This window comes from Aethalodelphis obliquidens, unplaced genomic scaffold (assembly GCF_003676395.1).
Source record: "Aethalodelphis obliquidens isolate GAN/ISIS:26980383/991018 unplaced genomic scaffold, ASM367639v1 scaffold24, whole genome shotgun sequence".
Classification (NCBI taxonomy): domain Eukaryota; kingdom Metazoa; phylum Chordata; class Mammalia; order Artiodactyla; family Delphinidae; genus Aethalodelphis; species Aethalodelphis obliquidens.
In genome coordinates, this window is record NW_020837968.1 from 21,138,843 (window position 1) to 21,157,318 (window position 18,476).

The following is an 18,476-nucleotide window of genomic DNA, read 5'->3' on the forward strand; positions in this document are numbered from 1 at the left end:
ACTGTAGGTTCTTCCTGGATTTAGAAGGACTTTAGAATTCTTGAATCCTGTTTTCTTCCCTACTGACATATATGATGTGCTTATTGTATTTTTTATTTTTACCATATTTTTAACCCTCTAAAATTGTTTTGTTTGTCAGTGTTCGTAGATTAACCCATGTAAGCATTCTCTTTATTCTTCAGTCCTTCTTGCACCTTAGACTTCCCATCTTGGCTCACTTTCCTTCTACCAGAAGTACATAATTAGAAATTCCTTTTGTTGAGATCTGAGGTGACAAATACACAATTTTTCTTTGTCCAAAAATGTCTTTATTTCAACCTCATTCCTTTTTATAAATTAAGGCTTAGTTTTTTAAAAAACAGTTTTATGTTCACAGCAAAATTGAGTGGAATGTACTGAGATTTCCCATATACTCCCTACCCCATACATGCATAGCCTTGCTCATCATCAACATTCCCCATCAGAGTGGGACATTTGTTACAATTGACGAACCTATAGTGACACATCACAGTAACCCAAAGTCCATAGTTTACATTAGGGTTCACTCTTGGTGTTGTACCTTTTATGGGTTTGGACAAATGTATAATGACATGTATCTATCATTATGGTATCATATAGAGTATTTCACTGCCCTGAAAAATACTCTGTGCTCTGCCTCTTCATCCCTCCTTCACCTCTAAACTCCTGGGAACCACTGATCTTTTTATTGTCTCCATAGTTTTGCCTTTTCCAGAATGTCATAGAGTTGGAATGTAGCCCTTTCAGATTGGCTTCTTTCACTTAGTATTATACACTTAAGGTTCCTCCATGTCTTTTCATAGCTTGATAGGTCATTTCTTTTTAGCACTGGATAATATTCCATTGTCTGGATATACCATAGTTTATTTATCCATTCACCTACTGAAGGACATTTTTGTTGCTTTCAAGTTTGGGCAGTTGTGAACAAAGCTGCTATAAATATCCATGTGTAGGTTTTTGTGTGGATGTTAAGTTTTCAACTCCTTTGGGTAAATACCAAGGCACACCATTCCTGGGTACTGTGGTTTAGTCTGTTTAGTATGTTTAGTTTTGCAAGAAACCGCCAAACTCTTCCAAAGTGGCTGTACCCTTTTGCATTCCCACTAGCAATGAATGAGAACTGTTGTTCCACATCCTCGCCGGCATTTAGTGTTGTCAGTGTTCTGGCTATTCTAATAGATGTATACTGATATGTCATTGTTATTTTAGTTTGCATTTCCCTGATGACATATAATATGGGGCATCTTTTCATATCCTTAATTGCCATCTGTGTATCTTCTTTGGTAAGATGTCTGTTCAGGTTTTTGGCCCATTTTTTAAATTGTTTTTTTTCCTATTGTTGCATTTTAAGAGTTCTTTGTATATTTAGGGTAACAACCCTCTATCAGATGTGTCTTTTGCAAATATTTTCTCCCAGTCTGTGGTTTATCTTCCCATTCTCTTGACATTGTCTTACAGAGCAGAAGTTTTTTATTTAATGAAGTTCAGCTTCTCAATTATTTCTTTCATGGATCATGTTTTTGTTGTTGTAACTAAAAAGGCACCACCACACCCAAGATCAATTTTGAATTCTTTTTTGTGAAGGGTGTTAAGATCTGTGTCTAGATTCTTTTTTTGGGGGGGGGGGGCATATGGATGTCCAGTTGTTCTGGAAACATTTGTTTAAAAAAAACACCTGCCTTTGTTCCATTGTATTGCCTTTGCTTCTTGGTCAAAGATCAGTTGACTGTATTTATGTGGGTCTATTCTGTTCCATTGATCCATTTTGTCTTTTCTTTCACAAATACAGTACCACACTGTCTTGATTACTGTAGCTTTACATTAAGTCTTGAAGTTGGGTAGTGTCAGTCCTCCAGTTTTAATCTTCTCCTTCAGTATTGTGCTAGCTATTCTGGGTCTTTTGCCTCTCCATAAAACTTTAGAATCAGTTTGTTGACATCCACAAAATAACTTGCTAGAATTTTGATTGGGATTGCATTGAATCTATAGATCAAGATGGGAAGAACTGACATTTAGACAATATTGACTCTTCCTATCAGTGAACATGGAATATCTTTCCATTTATTCTGATTTTGTTCATCAGAGTTTTGTAGTTTTCCTTATATAGATCTTCTATATATTTTGCTAGATTTATACCTAAGTATTTCATTTTGTGGGTGCTAATGTCTCATTCTTTTTGTTAAAGTTTTGTTGAGATGTAATTAATTCACTTACCATACAATTTACCCATTTAAAGTGTACAATTCATTGGTTTTTTATTATGTTCAAAGATATGTGCAACCATCCACACAGTCAATTCTAGAACATTTTCATCACCTCTAAAAGTAACCTTGAACCTTTACCTCTCCATCTTGATTCTTGAAAGATATTTTTGAGGATATAGAATACTAGACTAGGAATAATTTTTCCTAGGCACATTGAAGGTATCATTCTACTGGCTTCTGGCTTTCACTGTCAGCCTTACTGTGACTCTTTTGAATATAATCTGTCTCCCATGATTGGAAAGAGGGGAAGCTTCCCTATTAGACCATTCACCATTGGGTAGACACTGAGCTTGCTCTTCTGCCCCGCAAGCTCCAAAAAGCAGATGAAGCCAGAGGTTTCAGCACACCAGTATAGCAGTGGTTTCGCAATCCTGCTTACTTCTCAAGGGTACCTCTTCATTTAGATTTTGGCCTGACAGTTCTTTACTATCTTGCCAGCACGTTATTACTTTTACAAATATTTTATCTATCATTTTACATTGTTTTCAGTGAGATAATCAATATGGCTATTAAGCTTGCCATATTACCAGAAACAGCATTAAAACAGTTTTCATAAATCTGAACAGGCCCAAATGAATAAATAATTTATGAAAATAAATTTTAAAATTTCTACTCAAGGGCTTCTTTTTGGGAAATGATCTCAGAGTGATATGATCATCTGTGTATTCAGGTATTTAGGGGATTTAGAGTACCTATCCAGAACTTCAGAGGTGTCTTTTATTGCCCATATAAGTGGACAAATAGACCTCGTACAGGACAAGTGGAACTTTTCTTTCTTTTTTTTAAGGTAGAAACTTTTTAAAACTTTATTATTTATTTTTATTTATTTTGTCTGTGCCAGGTCTTAGTTGCAGCATGCAGGATCTTTTAGTGGCGGCAGGCGGGCTTCTTAGTTGCAGCACGCGGACTCTTAGTTGCAGCATGCATGTGGGATCTAGTTCCCCGACCAGGGATCAAACCCAGGCCCCCTGCATTGGGAGCGTGGAGTGTTACCCACTGGACCACCAGGGAAATCCCCAAGTGGAACTTTTCTAATGAAAATCTCACTGCCATTTTTTTCCCAAGGACTTAATAACTAAATTATAGTTACAGTATAATTCAGTCATACTGGCTGGCCTTTTTGAAATATTTCAAAATAGTATTAAATATTCCATACTCTAAAAAAAAAAGTGCTGTAAGATATGAGACAGGCAAAAGCCAGACAAAGGACAGTACTCTCACCATTATGAGTATTAAAAAGGACTATTTGCATACAGCGGAGTACCATCCTGCCTGCCTGGAAGATTCTGACCAGTTCTTTCCACTGTGCTCCATACAAGGCCAACCGCATGGACTGGCCTATGATGTCTCCCTGCTGTTAGCCAAACTGCCAGTGGGCCAGGCAGCACATGAGCAGGTCTGGAAAGAGCATGAGGAAATTTGAGCACAAATCCACATTAAATGAAACTAAGCACACCTAAGTTGAAAGTTATAAGTATGGGCAATGTCTTCTCTGTTCATTTTTCTAAAAAGAAAGCTAAAACTCAAACTTTTAGGTTCAAAATTGGACACAACCCTATCTGCATCGTAAGTCTTTCCTTAAGGAGGCAGCTCCTGGCTACTTAGCCAGTATCTTCTCAGTTTCTCCAGACCCCACCAGGCTTCTCTTTGTGTTGCTACATATTCAAGTTGCATTTAAAAAGGAACAGGCAAACACACAGGTGATCCAGGTGGGTCTTTTGGCTGTTGGAATATAACTATTTTGGTGCTATTAGGCTATCTTTTTACACTTTGCAACAAAATTGAGTGATTTTTTTTTCCCATTGTTTATCTCAATATGGATGTAAAAGTGCGTCGCAACTAATTACCTTACATCCACTATCCCTGGAAACTTAATAATACTAGTTTGTGTTTATATGTGATTGACAGTCCCAAATGTTCTCCCTCTGTTTTCTTACCATCAGGTTAATTGTGATGTGAAGTGGTCACTCTGCTAACTGCTTGGAAGAACCAGGTCTTAAATCCAAATCTTCTCAAACTCCCTCATTCTAATTTATCTACCATAAAACCTCTGCTCCAGAGGCTGAATTACTTGAGCATTTAAAATAAACAAAAAGCTCTCTTGTACTTATTATCTGATTTAGAGATTCTTTCGAACAATGGATCATATACAAATAATTATAAATTGTCAAACTTCTGAGCGTAAGAAAGCTCTGCCTTGTGAGTGAAGGACCTATTTGGTGGAAATTAAGAGAGGCAGAAATGCATTCTTTGTGTAAGGAAATTATCCTGCTTACTCATTTTATGGCATAAAATAAACCCAAGAAAAATCTCATTGCATTGAGACAAAGTCTCAGTGTAACACTGTAAAATCCCATTGTGATGTGTGGTGGGGTTATAAGAAGCACTATGAATTTATTTTCCTATACTCAGGTGGCAGGAGGTGGGGGGGTGGGTGGCAGAGCCATCTTTCTCAATGCTGTGGGGCTGACAGCACATGTCACAGATGGAGCAAGAGGTGAGGGTTCAATCTAGGCTGGAAGCCAGGACCTTTTTCTTTTGGAAACAAGTGAGAATTCATGGCCCTGATCCTCCTGTCACCAACAGAACCAAGCTGTAGAGGTAATGGAGAAGTAAGGCTTCATCACCCCACTTGGAGAGCAGCACCTCTCCAGACTGTGTGAATTAATTAAGAAATGGTAAGAAATAGTTCTCCTTGTTCTGAAGTTCCCAGTATAGTCTGTCCTTTTTTCTTTGGTTTTGTTTCCCAATGTTAGGATCTTTGTTTTTTTAACTAACAACAACAAAAATGTATCATATTACAAATAAAGCTACCCTACCACAAAGGCATAAATAACTTCCATACAGCAGCTGGTTTAACTCAAAAAGACCCTAAGGAACATCCTATGACTCTATCTGCCTTTTCATGCTTCCTTGTCTCAGTTACCCATGGTGTTTGACAATGAGTTTCTACACTTGATTTAAGACCTAGAGCAAAGCTTCTTAATGCTGAGTGTGAGCTGCTGTTACATCTGCTGTTCTTCTAGCTATCAAGTAGTGTCGATCTGATGTCTTGACAGTGTGGAAGGCCACTGTATGCCACTCATTGTGTGTATCATTTCATTTCTATATAAGACTTAGAATTAAGTAAAATTCCAAAATCTTCTGAAACTTGGGGCAGTTATCTACCAGAGTCCATAACTTCTGAAGGTGAAAAAGTAAAACCCAGTGTTCTGCTTTTTTAATTATGAAAAATTTCAAACATACACAAAAATAGAAAAATATAATGAACCTTCATATATCTATTATCCAGTTTCAATAATTATCAAGATTTTGCAACACTTAGTTTATCTCTCACCTTACTTCCCCCTCTTTTCCCCTTATTTGAATTATTTTATTCTTTTTACAGTTCTTAGCTTTCATTACTTCTGAAAATTCTCAGCCATTACGGCTTTAGATATTGCTTCTGCCATCCTCTCCCATCTCTCATTTGAGATTCCAGTTTACCTATATGAGACCTGTGTTCCCCTTTATTTTCCATTTCCTCATCTCTCTTTGTTTTGCAACTGATATATTCTTTTGACCTGCTTTCCAGTTCTCTAATTCTTTCCTTGGCTGTGATAAGTCTGATGTTAAACTACTGAGATCTTAATTTCAGTTTTCTATTGTTCAGTTCTAGAATTTTCATCGGTTATGTTTTATATAATTTCAATTTTCTGCTAAAGTTCTTTTCTATTATTAAGTTTGCAAACATACTTTTTATAATTGTTTCTTAATTGATTTATTAGAGCCTCAATATCTGCAAACCTGTAGGTTTGTTTCATTGTCTATGTTTTTCTCTTGGTTTTCAGACAGTTCTTATCTTTTTGTATGCCTGGTTATAAGTTTACTGAATGCAGGACATTGTATAGAAAAATTAGAGAGATAATTGAGATTCAGGATTATGTTATCTTCCTTCAGAGAGAATTTACTTTTGCTTTTGGCAGTCAGGGTAGAAACAGATCACCTTACTCCAGTCAGGGTTTGAAATGATTCAGTCTTTGGGAGGGCCAGTCTGTTTATGGCTTACCACTATTCCTGGATTGTAGCCCTTTGGTGGGGCTCACAAATGAAAGTTGGGGATGTTTACTGGAGCTCCTTCTCATCTTTGCTAAGCCCTGAACTCCAAGCTCTGTGTCTCCATATCCTTGAGACTGCCAAAACTTCTGCTCAGCTGTTTAGCCTATCTGCCTCTACTTTCAAATCAGCAAAGGGAAAAGCAGCAAGGTGTAAGGATCACCTACTTGAGCTTCTGCTCTTTCTGCCATTTTGCCACATCCAGACCCCTGTCCCTCTGTGATTCTTTGACACCTTCAAACAGATTTTTTTTTTTTAAAGAAGATGTTGTGGGTAGGAGTTTATTAATTTATTTTTGCTGTGTTGCGTCTTCGTTTCTGTGCGAGGGCTTTCTCTAGTTGTGGCAAGCAGGGGCCACTCTTCATCGCGGTGTGCAGGCCTCTCACTATCGCAGCCTCTCTTGTTGCGGAGCATAGGCTCCAGATGAGCAGGCTCAGTAGTTGTGGCTCACGGGCCTAGTTGCTCCGCGGCATGTGGGATCCTCCCAGACCAGGGCTCGAACCCGTGTCCCCTGCATTAGCAGGCAGATTCTTAACCACTACGCCACCAGGGAAGCCCCAAACAGAATTTTATAAATATTTTGTCTAATGTTTCTTGTTCTTAGCACAGGGTTTGGTCTGAAACAAGGTAACCCACCATTGCTGGAAAGAGAAATTATGCTGAAGAAATTTAAATCAAAACTCAGTCATTACATCATTCTATCCATGCATACTTCAGTTTGTATCTCTGAAAAATGTGGACATTTTCTTACCCACAATGCCATTTCATGTTCAAATTTCCTATATTGAATCAGAAATGTCTTTTTACAGTTGCTTTAAGATGCAAAAGGTCTACAAATTACATTTGACTGTTGTATCTCTTAAGTCTCTTTCAATCTAGAGTGTTCTCCTCCCCTGCCATCTTTTTCTTTTCACGCCATTGACCTGCTGAAGATCCTGGGTGAAGGTCCTGTAGAATTTCCCATATCTCGAATTTAGCTGGTTGCTTTTATTTGTTCCTCTACCACTTGTTTTTCCTATGAAATGGAATTTAACTTTATGGGCTTGATTAAATTTAGTTTCTTTGTTTCTGTTTTTGTTTTTTGGCAAGGATCCTTTATAGGTGGTGTAAAATCCTTCTTATTGCATCATATCAGATAGCATGTAATATCTGGCTGTCCCACTTTATTGATGCTAAGACTGATCAGTGGGTTCAGATGGCAACAACCTGGTTTATCCATTTAAAAATTTTCCATCATTCTTTGATCTGCTGATTTCATCTAGTGATACTTTTTTTGTGGATTCTTCAAGAGTTGCAAAATGCTGATTTTTCTAATTCCATCATTAGAATTAGATTTCACATTAATCAGCTAAAATTCACATTTATCAGCTAAAATTCATACATTATAGCTATTTGGTTACTCTAAAATACAGTTTATAGAGTCAAGTTAAGCTCTTGTTTTAAATTCAGTGATGTATTTTATATCAGTTCTAAAAAATAACCCTAACAATAAATGGTTTTTCCTGTCATATAAATGTCAAAACTCTACCTTTAATGAAACAGTGTGATTGGTAATTGCATCATGTGGAAAAACCTCAGCAAGACCAACAACATGGGTCCTGCCAACATAGGTCCTGCCATGTTTTTCTCTACCCTCTTTTAACTTGAGACATTCCAGTTCCCTGACCCTCAGCCTCCTTGTAGAATATGGCAGCAAGATCCTGGTGTTTATGGGTCTGAATTAAACTAGCATGTGTGCTGCTGCTTTTCTCTGCTTGTTTAAACGCCTTCTTCCTATACACTTATTCACCTCAGAAACACCAAGGGCACTTTTTCCATTCTAGGCCCAGCATCCTGGACCACGTGATTGTTAGCACTGTACCCATGAAAAGAAAATTTATAACACCCAAACAAGTAGAATGCCTTGCTGAATGATTTTGTTATTACATAGTTTGCTTGTGTTTTTTGTGGCGGCATTTCAATTTCTGAATCTTGGGAGTCAGCTCTGACTGCCAGACCCCAGCAAGTCTCCAGGTCCTGTTGAATCAGCTGTAGGCCATTTTTTGCATCATATCCTTCTTTTCTGTTCTCATGACCACATCTTGACTCAGGTCTCTCTGCCTCTAGAGTCTCTTTTCCAATTTATCCTGTCTCCTATTCTGGTGAAACACCCTCAGCCCCTCTGTAGGGCCCAGCTGCCTGCAAGCAAAGTCTGAACCTCCTAGCTGGGCATGGATGCCTCTGCACAGCCTGGCCTCAGGTGCACCTCCTCTCCCGCTCTCCTTCGCTGCCGGTCAGATCATGCATTCACTGGCCCTTTGTCTCCAGCCTCCGGTACCGTTGCCAGAGCTACCCGCCCTCCCCATGCTCCACATGCTGTCCTAGCAGCCCATCGCCTCTTCCAGTCTGAACCAGCTCAAGCTCTGCTGCTCCAGGGAATCTCCCTGATCACTGTGGTCTCCACTGCTTCTGGAGCACCCATTGTCTGTGCCGTGGTCTGGCAGCTCTCATAATCCTCTCTGTATCATAACTCAATTTGCTTCACATCTGCAATCAGACTGTATCCTAAGCAAGGGCAGGGACTCACCGTGGGCTTCTTGCATCCTTTATGCACTGGGCACAGTACCTGGCCTCTCCTAGCTACTACACCTTCCCACTCAGACTCCTGTTTTAGTCCTTGCAGTCGTCAGGCATCCCTGATTCCTCCTCTGGTTCAGGCTCTCAGCCTGGCCTTGATTCCTGACAGTCTGTGATTGAAGACCTCTTGCAGGCCTCCTTTCATCACTGTCACACACGGTAAAGTTGATGAAAGCCCACGCCCTGGGTAGAGAACTTCTCCCAGCAGGAGTGAGCTTCACCGGTTTTCCTTGGGGTGCTATTCCAGCAAGTAATCATGATGCTTATTCCATATGTCAGCTGGGAGGCCTCCAGAAACAACCCAGGCACACACTCAGCACCCCTGCCAGAGCTGTTAGGCTGCTCCGTAAATATTTATGTGGAAGTCCCCCTCCCAGACACTTCCTCATCCTCTCCTGATTAAACTCCACTTCATTTTTTAATATCTTTAAGCAACCGGAGCAAGTACCTTTCATGGAGTAATTATGCACCACTTTCTCTGCCACCACAGAACCAAAGATTTTCTTTCCTTCTGCTAACTGATGTGACAGACATCCACTTAATGGAATGATTATTAGTATGAAATTACATTTTGGCCTTTAAATTTAATTATGCCACATTCACAGCAATAAAATAAAGTTCCAAATGCAGGTGTGTTTTTCAAGGAAAGTGTCCAAGGCAATTAAGTACAGGGCAGTGGCGTCCTATATTTAAGCCTTTTGTCTGGGGAATCTTAAAATCTTTTCCACACAAGTAGATCATGATGTTCATTTTGTAAGGGGGAGAGGTGAAGTGACTGATCTCTTGGCATGCTCAGAAGACGACAGAAAATCCAGGACCCAGGTGTCCCCTTTGTTTCCCCCCTCCCCTCCCTTTTCAGTTCTTTAAGAGAAGCATGGCCGACCTTCTATTAATTTAAATACCTCTCTCTGAGGTACTGCTTTCTGCTTCTTTAAGAGCCTGAATGAAAAAAGCTTCTATATCACATTTCATGTGGGGAAGAGCTGAGGTTCAGGGAGAGGGAATGGTTTGAAGATAGTATACTAATCAAAGAACATACATGTCTCTCCTGATAAAGCTACCTCATCTCTATTACACAGCAGAGCCTGAATGTGGGTTCCATGACTAGTTCATAAATGAAAAGCAGAACAGTGCTTGGCACATGGTAAGCCCCGTATAAGCCATGACTCAGGCCTACAGGCAGGCACCTATGTTCTCTGGATGGGAAGCATCTGGAATGCACCCTCGCTCGTGCCATGCAACAGTTTGGATGTGTTTTCGTTCTCCCCACCCAGACAAACCTTCTCAGATCCTGGGGAGCCAGGTTAAGTCCTCTTACCCTCTTCTAAGAAACCTTCCCTGGTCCAACCAATCATAACTCTCCTTTTCATAACTCCTGTATCATTTTCTCAGTTCATTCCACACACTTGAACTGAGCATTGCCATCTACTAATTAACATAGGCTTCATCGGGACACTAAATCATGCTCTATTCTGTGATATTTTTAAACTGTGGTATGAATGTTTGCCTTGTGTCTCATGGGATTATTGGGCCTTGAGGGAAAAGATCATATATATACAGTATAGTATGTCCCCCGGCCTCAGGATCGATCTTGTACATACAGCCGGAGGTCAGGAGACTTATCAGGCTAGAGGATGTGGGGGGCAGAAGGGGCCAAACTGTACACATTTTGTTGAATCTCACGTAATACATTCTTGTTGAATCGAGTTGAAATAACACTGGGTCTGAAACATAGTCCTGGGTTTTCATTCTTCGGTCCACTGCAACACCCTGTTCTATTCTGTTGGGTATGAAAGAGGTCAAGTATGTACAGAGTTCCTACATGCAACACGGTAGCAAGATGGGGTGTCTGAATCCAAAGAGTCCAGTGATATATATATATATATATATATATGGAATCTTAAAAAAAAAAAAAAAAAATGGTTCTGAAGAACCTAAGGGCAGGACAGGAATAAAGACGCAGACATAGAGAATGGACTTGAGGACAGGGGGAGGGGGAAGGGTAAGCTGGGACGAAGTGAGAGAGTGGCATGGACATATAGACACTACCAAATGTAAAATAGATAGCTAGTGGGAAGCAGCTGCATAGCACAGGGAGATCAACTCGGTGCTTTGTGACCATCTAGAGGGGTGGGATAGGGAGGGTGGGAGGGAGACACAAGAGGGAGGGGATATGGGGATATATGTATACGCATAGCTGATTCAATTTGTTATACAGCAGAAACTAACACGTCGTAAATCAATTATACTCCAATAAAGATGTTAAAAACAAAAACAAAAAAACAGAGTCCAGTGATGACAGAATAAATACACGGGGCCTGTAAGAAAGGTGGACTCTGTGATGAATGATGGACTCTGCACTGAGACTCAGGGAGCTTTGCGGTTAAAAGGAGCGTGTGGGCGTTTCTATATGGGGAATCCTGAAAGTAAATGAAAATTCATTTACTTAACAATTATACACGGAGAGGGCAGCTTCTGGTCCAAGGTTATCCTGGGTGTTGGAGTTTCACGGGGGAGGTTGGAGGATAAGATTGGCACCTGGTCCCTACACCCCCTGCCAAATATAAACGCAGAGGTCCAGATTCTCTTCTTTTAGTGTTTATTAGAGAGGTATTCCAGTCCTGTCATTTTTTTCCCCAATGCAAAAGGCATTCTGGGGAACAGAAGACCAATAGTGTGCTTCTTCCCTCGGTATCACGTTCTCCCGGCTGCAGAGCTGATTCTTCTCAGTGGCTCACTGACATTCACACCCAGCATTTGCTCCCACTTTCATAGTCTCCTGACTGTGCTGACTGCACCAGTGAGAGCTACTGACACTGTTTGCCATTTGTTTTCTTCCAGGATTTTTTTCCCAGGAAACCATCCCGTCAGAGGCGTGCAGGTAATGAAAGTTGGCAAATTGCAGTTACATCAAGGCATGTTTCCCCAAGCGATGAAGAATCTGAGGCTGGTGAGTGTGCCAAGATCGCATGTAGTTCTGCCTGGAATACCTTTTCCTGGTTGTTGCTAGGCCTCTTCCTTGTGATTTCTAGCAACTCTACACACGTGTGTGTATGCACATGTGCAAGCACACATATGTACACACACGCGTACCCATAAATGTTAAAAACCAGCTTCAAAAAAAAAAATGATTTGTGATGTTTGCTGATGTCTTTGGTATAAACATGCCCACCGTTGCTGATTTTAAACTCCCAATGTCAAATCAACCAGTTCACGAGAATCAGTAAAATTTAACAATCAATTCCTACTAACTGGTGCAAACTGGCCTCAGACACCACTGCGCCTGTGCCCTTCTCCACCGTGGACAGGCCACCCTTGTCCATGCCTCCCCACCCACAGAACAGAATCCACATTCCCAGCCCCCTGACCACCTGTCTGCAGACCACCTTTGCAGCCTCGTCACCTCCAGCCTCCCCCCGCCCACCTACACACACACACACACCAGCTGGTGTACACTGAGCCGCTCACTGTTGCCCAGGCATGGTCCTTTCCAAGCTGTCTCCTTTGCCTTATATGCCCTCCCCCGACCCCAGCCCCTGGGCCTGGCAGAACTCTACTGACCCTTTAAGGCCCAGGTGGAATGTTGTGTCCTCCCTGCCCCCCTACAACTCCGCACTCTGTCAGCTGAGCACTCATCACAGGGCAGCAGGAATACCTGCTGCCCCGCCCCCCAGGAGGCTGCGAGGTCTGGGACTTAGCAAGTATCCACTGTTGGAAGAAGGGAGGAAGGGAGCGAGGGCGAGAGGTCAATACAGTGCTAGCAACAAGTGCGGAGAAACTCAAGGGGGAGAACTGGGTGTGTGTTGGAATGCAGTGTTAAAGAGTGAATTTCGGGCTTCCCTGGTGGCGCAGTGGTTGAGAGTCCACCTGCTGATGCAGGGGACATGGGTTCGTGCCCTGGTCCGGGAAGATCCCACATGCCGCGGAGCGGCTGGGCCCGTGAGCCATGGCCGCTGAGCCTGCGCCTCCGGAGCCTGTGCTCCGCAACGGGAGAGGCCACAACAGTGAGAGGCCCGCGTACCGCAAAAAAAAAAAAAAAAAAAAAAAAAAGTGTGACGCCTGTCCTCACCCTCTCAATGAGTCTCCTCTGCCACTAGGGCCCAGGGCTCTCTGCTGTCTTGGCCTTTCCACCCTGGAAGAACACCCCCTCACCCAAACCGTGGCTTCCAAAGGCAGAACTCAGGTGCTGGTCTGGTCCAGGCACTGGTGGCGGCTATGGAGAGCTGGTGTGTGGGCTTTCATGGGCAGCACCTGGCACTTTCCCAGGTCCTCTGGGCCACGATGCCCTTGTCCGCAGAAGGGTGGAGAGACCCGGGCCCTGAATCAGGATCTCTCAGGGAGTGTCTAGGGGCTGGCTGATCCACACTTAGATGGGAAAAATAACAGATGCCTAAGGGATTCTTACAAGTGAGATTCCCTAATGCTGGTTTCTGTTGATTGCTAGCCCTGTTGCCTTTTCCTGGTCTCTAACTGAAATCAGCCTGTGGTCAACAGGGAGAACACTAGGATGGCTGAAGGTGGCCAGCGCTTCCTGTTCTCTTTGCCTTGTCTGACGTCGTTACCAGACTGATGGAGAACACTGGAAGGCTCCTGCGGTCTCAGGAGAACTTTCCTTTTCTGGTCTGGCTAATGGTTGTCAACCAGTCAAATCAGTTGGGCAGAAAAGACTCACTGAGGGTCTACCCTGTGAATGTTCTGACGGGAAAACAATGTGGAGGAAATTTCCCACGTATATCGTGGACCCAACCCAGGGTCACCTCCAAGTAGGCATTTTATAAGTGATCAAATTAGTCCTTGATGTTTTATGGGACTAGAAAGTATTAATACTGCTCACATGTACATGACTGATCGGGCCCTCATGACAGCTGACAGCCATCTGAGGCCAGCGGGCCAGGCATTTCCGTGTCCATTTGAAAACTGAAGGAGCTAAGGAGGCTTTGAGTCACACTGAACCAGAGCCAGGTCCGGTCTGTTCGATTTAATCTAACATGTGTTGATTAAATGCTTCTATTAATCTGAATAAGGCCCAGTGTTGTCCTCACAGTTTAGTGGAGGAGACAGACACGTGAACAAGTCATCAGATCCAGACTGGAATCTGAGGCTCAAGACTGGCCCAGCAAATAACTGAGACTCTCTAGTAAGACTCAGTGTAGAAACCCCTTCAGATCCCGCTGAGCTCCTGGTGCCAACTCAGAGGAGGACGTGAAAGAGAAATCTGAGGGGATTTGGATCTTTTCTACTCTTCACGTGAGGCTTTATCATTGCCATTGCACGCAGGACTCTCGATGGAGACATCTCATACCCTCAGCTGCAAAGACAAGCATGAACGAACCCACACTGACGTCTAGATACAGATTTACGGGATATTTGTGGGCCAGGTGGATCACCAGTCCTTCTTGGGACACTCTTGCTGCCCTTTTATACCCTTCGTGCCCTGTTCCATTCTGTCTTCCTCACGTCCTTCTTGTGAGCTTGCCTCATTTCCTCCAGAAGCCTCCCTTGGCGATTGTTTTAGCATCTTCTGCTCCTGGTACCAAAGATAAGCCCACATATGGACCCTGACAGCTGCCAAGTGAAAGACCTCGGAGCAGCATCAGAACGTCTGTCGTGAGGCCTGGCGCTAGTCATGGCCCTACCCAAACTTCCTGCTTGGCTCTGGAAAAGACACGGAGTCTCCTGGGTTCTGATATCGACCAGAAAGCAGATGTTCGCCCCAGCAGTGTCACGTAGTAGGAAGACACTCGGATTCAGAGTTCAGGTTCCAGTCCCGTCATTTACTACGTTTATGACTTGAAGCAAGTCTCAATCCCTCTGAATATAATTTTCTTATTTTAAAAATGAGGAGCATACCTACCCCATAGAGTTATTTTAAAAGTAGATAAGGTAGTACGTAAGGGTGTGTTTGGCTGAGTCCCAAGTGTTTGGAGAGTATAAAGGATTATTATTGTGTAGGAGCCCTTGTTCTGATCACTCCCTCACTATCCAGTCCCTTTAGCACTTGCGTTTGGAGTTTGGGGTTATACAGTGTTTCCCCTGTTGAACAATTATATTATAGAACTGCTCCCCAGCAGTTCACATGGGTGTGTTCCATTTCCTGGAGGTGAGTGGGAATTCCACAAGATACCTTTTGTATCTCCTGGGGCTACCAAACCTAGACACATGCCCTGAACACAGCAAGTTCTATCAAGGACACCTACTTGAATGAATGGATTTTTTAATGAGGAGAGGTCTTTAAAAGCACCACCCTGGCCCTCTTCTTTTAGCTAATATGTATATGTACTACGTATGTGGCTAGTGGACCAGATCTTCTCAGGACATATGCTGACCATTTACTAGCAGGGTAGGTTCTGCTCACCCAATTCCAATGTGTGGCAGGGATTTTCCCGCTTCAACAAGCAATTCTCAGACACAGCTGGGTGTCCTACGGTTCAACTCAGTTCTGACACCATTTACCTGGAGATGGCATCAGATCCCACTGCCCCCCGAGATCGCCTTCCACACTTCAGACGCCAGTCACAAGCCCAGGCTGTCACATAGGCTTCAGACTGACTGGCTATAGCTTAGAGGTGCCGAGGATGCCACCACGGTTTTGATTAATTTGCTAAAGCAGCTCACAGGATTCCAAGAAACATTTTACTTACTTTATCACCAGTGTATTATAAAAGGCTATAAATCAGAAGCAGCCAGATGGAAGAGATGCCCATAGGGCGTCTCTCCGAGTTCACCGCTTTCCACGAATCTCCCTGTGTTCACCAACCTGGAAGCTTTCAAACTCTGTCCTTGTGGGGTTTTATGCAGGCTTCACTACAGAGGCATGGCTGATGAAATCACTGGCCATTGGCGATTGATTCAACCTCCAGTTCCTCTTCCCTGAAAGTTCCAACCGTCTTATCATATGGTTGGTTATCCTAGCAACCAGCCCCCATCCTTAGGTGCTTCTGAAAGTCACCTTATTAAAATAATAAAGACAGCTTGATCATTTTCATCACTTAGGAAATTCCAAGGGTTTTAGGAACTCAATGCCAGAAATAGGGATGAAGACCAAGTATATATTTCTTATTGTATATCCCAGTATCACACAGAGGGACAGGCTGCACACCTCCATCTTTTTGCAAGTTCACAGCACCTGTGAGTCTAGAAGCAGGGCAGTTTCGTTCTGCAGAAAACCTCTCCTCCCGAGCTTTCTCAGGGCTCAGGTAACCCAGAGAGGGGCAAGGGAAGATATATTCTTGCCTTTTTTAAACTGATGTTCTCTTTCGACTGGCACCCCCAGACATTCTTCCTTAGAAACTCTGGAAATAATGGGATGAACGAGTTTGAATAAGGGTTTCAGAGGCTGAGTTTGAAACAAAAATTAGGTACAGATTCAATTAGGCCCGGCCTCCTCCAGGAAAGGAATCCTCTTCGCCCAGTTCTGATTTGGTTTAGGCTCCCATCTCCCCTGGGCTCAGCTGAAATTCTTGTGATTGCCGCCACAGGACAGTCCTGGGCTCCCTTCACCGTACCTCCCTCTTGCTTTCTCCTGTCTCTAATCTATTTTCATTTCTTCCCATTTACTTCTTAGAAGAATTTTGTTAGCCACTAATTTGACTTCTTGGACCTCAGGGGCAACCATTCTCATCTGGCCTGTCTTGTCAGTGAGCCTGCTTCTTTTCTGTGAGCTCTGCATGCTGCCAGCTCCCTCACCCTGGGCTACGCTAGCTGCTTTGGTAGTAGTGCCTTGTTAACTGAAGTCAGGCTGGAAAAAGTCCAACTTCTTCCCCTTCAATAACCATTTTTTATTTAGATGTAAATTTCTTATATTACACTGTAATGTTTTTTCTCTTCTCATTTCATTATGTTGAAGCATTGTACACTTTGAGGATCTTTTTAGCTTTTTCTGGACCTGAACAGGGAGCTCAGGCCCAGTCCCCAGCACAGCTCCTCTCATACCCACATGGTTACTAGCTATTCCAGCTCATGCAGGCAAAGCTCCAAGCACATGCTGGTCTCTCTCTACTCCAGCCTGCACCCTGATTTCAAGCCCCTCTAAATGGATGATTTAGAGCCTGCAAGTCTATTGCTCCCATTTCTTAATCTGCTACAATGATTTTTAACCTCTTTGGTCACGCTCTTTTTTAGGAACTGTGTGAGGACCACTGACTCACCAGAGAAAATGCACATATACACATTTTTAAAAAAAATTGGGGTATAGTTGCTTTACAATGTTGTGTTAGTTTCTGCTGTACAACGAAGTGAATCAGCTATCTGTATACATATATCCCCTCCCTCTTGGACCTCCCTCCCACCCCACCCCCCCATCCCGCCCATCTAGGTCGTCACAGAGCACCGAGCTGAGCTCCCTGTGCTATACAGCAGGTTCCCACCAGCGATCTGTTTTACACATGGCAGTGTACATACATCAATTCCAATCTCCCAATTCATCCCACCTCCCTGCCCCCAACCCCGTATCCACACTGCACAACATTTTTTTTTTTATATTTGGTGGGGAAGGTATTTAGGGACCACCTGAAGCCTCTCCATGGACTTTCTATAGGCCCGTGGCCTCAACGTTAAAAAGCTCTCATCTAAATGCATAACATCACCTTAACATGTGGGCAGATGGGAGGGAGAGGGGGAGGACAAGGGGGCATGCAGAGGTGACGTGCCACAATCATCAGTAGTGCCTTCAAAGCGTCGTTTGGCAGAGCCCCTGCCTCTGATGTTTATGACTGTCCCCTACTGACTTAAAACAGAGAATATCAGTTTCAAGAGTATGTTGCTGAACCAAAGAAAGAGAAGATAACTAAGAGAATAATCATAGAATGAAAGCATAGTGATTAAGTTACATTACAGGAAACAAGCAGAAATTTACCTACCAGAGAGTGTAAGCCCGGCAGTGACAGGGAACCAAGTGAGGAACCTGGACTTGTACTTCCGCCTGGCAGTAGCATGGTGTCATCTGCCGTACTCCTGCTGGAGCAATACTGGAGAGAGCCAGCTGAAACAGAAAGTTTACATGAAAGTCAGAATCTCAGCCTAATACTCAAAATGTCCAGGTTTCAACTGAAAATCCCTCATCATACCAAGAACAAGGAAGATCTCAATCTTCATGGAGAAAAAGACAATCGACAGATTGCAACTCCAAGATAACAGATTTTAGAATTATCTGACAAAGATTTTAAAGCCAATCATACATGTGCTCAAACAAGCAATTACAAACATCCTCAAAACAAATGAAAAAACAGAACACCTCAGCAAAGAACTAGAAGATAGAAAGAAGCAGCAAACAGAAATTTACGAACTGATAAATACAATTACCAAAATATACAGACTGGAACTTAACAACAGAATGGATAGAGGAATGAGTTAATAATGAACTTGGGGCTTCCCTGGTGGCGCAGTGGTTGAGAGTCCGCCTGCCGATGCAGGGGACGTGGGTGCGTGCCCCAGTTCGGGAGGATCCCACGTGCCACAGAGCGGCTAGGCCCGCGAGCCATGGCT

General features: G+C 42.9%; 1 protein-coding gene across 1 annotated transcript in view; it reads left to right on the forward strand.

Moving 5' to 3' along the window:
- SMYD3 (SET and MYND domain containing 3) overlaps positions 1 to 18,476 on the forward strand; it is a 717,667-nt gene that overhangs the window by 687,382 nt on the left and 11,809 nt on the right. The window contains exon 11 of the mRNA XM_027122400.1: positions 11,835 to 11,943. Coding sequence (XP_026978201.1) covers positions 11,835 to 11,943 — 109 coding nt within the window. The remainder of the gene's footprint in view (positions 1 to 11,834; positions 11,944 to 18,476) is intronic.